At 39.9% G+C, this 2,153-nt stretch overlaps 1 protein-coding gene across 1 annotated transcript; it reads right to left on the bottom strand.

Moving 5' to 3' along the window:
• Window positions 1-736: 736 nt before the first annotated feature.
• Window positions 737-1,924, bottom strand: LOC100791695 (protein PHOSPHATE-INDUCED 1). Its single transcript, XM_003544755.5, has one exon. It carries the CDS (start codon window positions 1,837-1,839, stop codon window positions 898-900), a length of 942 nt encoding a protein of 313 aa, XP_003544803.1. The 5' UTR covers window positions 1,840-1,924; the 3' UTR covers window positions 737-897.
• Between the last annotated feature and the right edge of the window lie 229 nt (window positions 1,925-2,153).

Genomic DNA, 2,153 nt, shown 5'->3' with positions numbered 1-2,153 from the left:
AAAATACCCTTTTCATGGAAATATAATTTCATTGCATAAAATATACAAATGAAAACGTGTTTTGTAAAAAAGTGATGAAAAAAATAAAAATATGTTTCTATTGTATATTCTTTTTATAGAAACAATTTTTGTTAGTATTAATTTTTGTACATCCTATTATACAACATAAAATTAACTCCTTTATGTATTTTTTTCATGAAATAATGTTTTCAAAGAGAATTTTTAGAGCACTTGGGGTGTGACTAGCAAAAGTGGGAGTGAGAATGATAACTTAAAGTGTTTTTCTTTTATATATATATTTTAAATTCGACATGTTAAGAGTTAAGACTGTGTTTTTAATATGTCTAGATATTTGACATTTGTAGTTTTTTTATAACTAAAATATGTTTTTCCATTCCCATAAAATACTCAAAAGTTTATTTTTAATTTTTGTAAAAAAAATTATCTATTTTTTATCCTCTTACAATTAAATTGCTATTTTTTTAACTCAGAACTAATTCGGATGAGTTACTTTCTTGGGTCGGAACTAGATATTTGATGATTGTACAAGTAAGTAGTAAGCTGGTCCGCTAGCCAATTCCATTCCAAATCACACGAACCGTTCCGGTTCCAATGCATCACGGTGGCCCTGATCTCATTGTCGACGACGGCGGCGACACCACTAGATCATGCTCAGCATCACCGATCCCAAAAGGTCTTCCCAATCAAAGGTTTGGCTCAAAATCATACACCAACATTTAAAAAGCAAACCAATATAAATTTGCTTCCACGTTATTAATTAATCCAAATAATCAAAACATACAGTAGCAGTAGTAGTAATAAACAAATGAATAAATGAATAATCAATAATCCCTACATAATAATGCTTATACTCCCTAAACTATTAGCACTCATCACTCACACTAGGGTGGAGCACGATGACGTGGCAGGGTCATACAAAGCAGGAAGCAAGTACTTCCTTCCATTAGCACCGTGCGCATTATAGCTAGCACCAGTGGAAGAGTCCACGTTCAAATTCCCAGCGTAGCCAGGGTAAGCCCCTTTGCCATAAACCCCAGGGCAAGCCGTAGCCGCTTCGAGTGGAGCCTCGGCTGGGCCCTGATAGAACCCGTTGCCAAACGGGTTCGTAACGGTCCCAGCCAAGAGGCTCGCCAGGTTTATTACCATTCCGTCAATGCCCACGTCGTTGTTCGGCGCAACAAGAGGTGGGCTTTGAGGCCCATATATGGGCTGGTGAAACGGCCACGCGCATTGGCCCGGGCATTGGGCCTCTGAATTCCCAACCCATATGTATGCGAACTTGTAGTTCTTGTTCTTTGCATGGCCCGCTGAGGAAGAACCGTGGGTCCCACATCGGCTCGTGCAGAAACCTTCAACTGCCACGTCAGCGGAAGTTAACACAACGTTGATGGCGTTTTTGTGGTCACCCTTTGAAGCTAGCTGAATGAGGTGCTTGCTCGTGAGGGATTTGCCGAGCGAGTAGTTTTCGTCGAGAATCTGTTTATTGAGTGGAATTGAAAGAGGGGAGGTTTTTTTAGTATTACTGAGGTGGTGGTAGTATTTTTCTGTGGTTTTCCACCACGTGGCGACGGATGGTTGGGTGCTGTGAGGGGATGAGGGTGACAGCGAGGTGATGAAATCGGAGACTATTGCCTTCTGGGAAGGTTTGAAGTGGCCGTACCAAATGAGGTTAATGGAGATTTTGCCAGAGAGAAGAGGGCCATTGTGGTAACGAAGAAGCTGAGTTTGGTCCTGAACTAACTCATTCAACCTCCTAGTGGCGAAAGAGATTTGAAAGATGGAAATTAGAAGGAAGATTTTCAACATGAAAGTTGACATTTTGAGAAAAATAATGAAATGAAGAAAAAGAAAGTGCTAACAAGCTGAGATAGCTTGTAGTAAAGTAAATTGTTTGTAGATTGAGATTGGTCAAGTGAGGAGTATATATAATAATACAATAAGAAAGAGAAAATTGAAGCTATGCAAGTGGGGGCACACCGGCAAACAGCTACACACTTTATTTTAGCGCGTTTCTTTATTCAAAACTGAAAAGTGTAGCTATAAATTCACGTTGTTCTAACATGGAGTTTAGTCCACGCGCCAAAGAGAATGAGAAAACCTATGTGGTGGAGGAGCGTGGAGAGCACGGGTTG

The sequence above is a fragment of the Glycine max genome, chromosome 14 (assembly GCF_000004515.6).
Source record: "Glycine max cultivar Williams 82 chromosome 14, Glycine_max_v4.0, whole genome shotgun sequence".
NCBI lineage: Eukaryota > Viridiplantae > Streptophyta > Magnoliopsida > Fabales > Fabaceae > Glycine > Glycine max.
The sequence above is the reverse complement of the archived record's forward strand: the minus strand, read 5'-3'. Positions and strand labels throughout refer to the sequence as shown.